Here is a 1772-nt window from a genome sequence, read left to right on the forward strand (position 1 = left end):
CTTATCCTATAACACATAATTTCCCAAACCAAAAATTTTATTCACAACCCACACATCAGCAAGTTGTACAACCACAAAAACCACTCTAATTACCTTCCCCACCAAACCAACCTCACCCTACACAAATTCTTGCCCAGCCAATGTCTAACCCCAACAATAAAACCGTCCGATCCACTCACAACATCGGACTGGTCAATTATCCCATCTTCCCTACCTATTGTATTACACCCTAGCCACTGCAGGAAGTTTCTATTCATGTTCTACAAGGATTTCCTGTGTCTCTACAGGAAATGTCTGTTCCTGTGTTACAGGAGCAACTTGTACAGTTACAGGAACTACTTGCGCAGTTGCAGGAAATTAATCTCAGGTTAGGAAGAATGGTGAATCAGCCTAACAAAATTGAGGAAATTGTAGGGGAAGATACCCTAGATACATCAGAAGAGGAAACTACACCTGAACCAATCCAACTAAAAGAACCCTCCTCATCTCATATAGTCCAGCCCCCTTTTCTAGAAAGGTTGGAAACAAAAATTAAAATAAAACAGCCAGAATTTGATCTGGAAGCTGAATTAAGAAATGTATGCATTAAAATTCCACTGCTTCAGGCAATCAAAGACATCCCAATTTATGCCAAAACAGTAAGGGAGTTATGCACCAAGAAACCAGGAAGACCCAGAAAAGGACCTTCAACTATTCAAGTGGGAGGAAAATTGTCAAGCTTAATGTCTGCCGGATTTTCTACAGAAAAGTATGTATATCCAAGAATCCCTGTAGTGACCACCTTTATTAATGACTATCTTATCAAAATCACTCTAATTGATTTAGGTGCATCCATCAACGTTATAACCATGGAGACCTTGTCCCATATAGGATCCTTTGATTTACTACCTACCCCTACCATGTTAGAATTAGCAGATAGGTCTAAGGTAAAACCAGAGGGTGTCTTAGAAGACATTGTCATTTCCTTGGATTCCTGGGAATATCCTGCAGACTTTTATGTTCTTCAACCAAAAACTAGCTTGGGAGGGCATCCATTGATTTTGGGGAGGCCTTGGTTAGCCACGACCAATGCCTACATAGGGTGTATGTCTAGAAACATGACTATCACCCATGGGGATGAGACAAAACATATTAACTTATATCCCCCTAATAAACCTCTCTGGAAAACAGAAAATACACAATGGGTTGAAGAGGAAGGACATGATTCAGAAGGTGCTTTACCAGTTTTAACAATAGCCCAAGCTATGAGCCTCAAAGAAAATTCAGAAGAAAATTTGATAAATTGTTGTATCTCTAATCCTGATTTCCTGCAGCAGTTAGACAGTTAGCCTAATCATAGTTTAGATGTCATTAATGATCTAAAAAATTGTTATGAACATAGTTTAGTTTTAGAATTACATTCAACCCTCTTATCTGCGTTTCTTGCATATTCAATGACTGAATGGGGGAGTAAGGTGGTAGAAAATTTTCCTGCAAAATCCCTGAACATCAATTCTGCCTTAACTCCTGAACAGGAAAAACAACTAATTCAGACATTAAGAAATTTTGCAGACACATTTGCATGGGAATACACTGATATGAGAGGCATTCACCCTAACACATGCATTCATCACATTTACATAGAAGAAAATGCTAGGCCAGTAGGACAACCAAAAAGAAGAATGAAACCCGCATTAAGAGAAATTGTAAAAGAAGAATTAAAGAAATTGTTGAATGTAGGGTTTATCTATCCTATTTCTGATAGCCAGTGGGTGTCCCCACTAGTTATCGTC

General features: G+C 38.6%; 1 protein-coding gene across 1 annotated transcript; it reads left to right on the forward strand.

Annotated features, from left to right (window-relative positions):
- Nucleotides 1-290: 290 nt before the first annotated feature.
- On the forward strand, nt 291-1328 carry LOC149238145 (uncharacterized). The gene has a single exon (XM_089369483.1). The coding sequence runs from the start codon at nt 291-293 to the stop codon at nt 1326-1328; it is 1038 nt and encodes a 345-aa protein (XP_089225609.1).
- The last annotated feature ends 444 nt before the right edge of the window (nt 1329-1772 follow it).

The sequence above is a fragment of the Pinus tabuliformis genome, chromosome 8 (genome assembly GCF_031772625.1).
Source record: "Pinus tabuliformis cultivar Carrire ecotype Pingquan chromosome 8, CPIR1, whole genome shotgun sequence".
Taxonomy (NCBI): domain Eukaryota; kingdom Viridiplantae; phylum Streptophyta; class Pinopsida; order Pinales; family Pinaceae; genus Pinus; species Pinus tabuliformis.

Coding starts and splice junctions, on each gene's coding strand:
- LOC149238145 (XM_089369483.1), top strand. CDS start 291: ATGTCTGTTCCTGTGTTACAGGAGCAACTTGTACAGTTACAGGAACTA.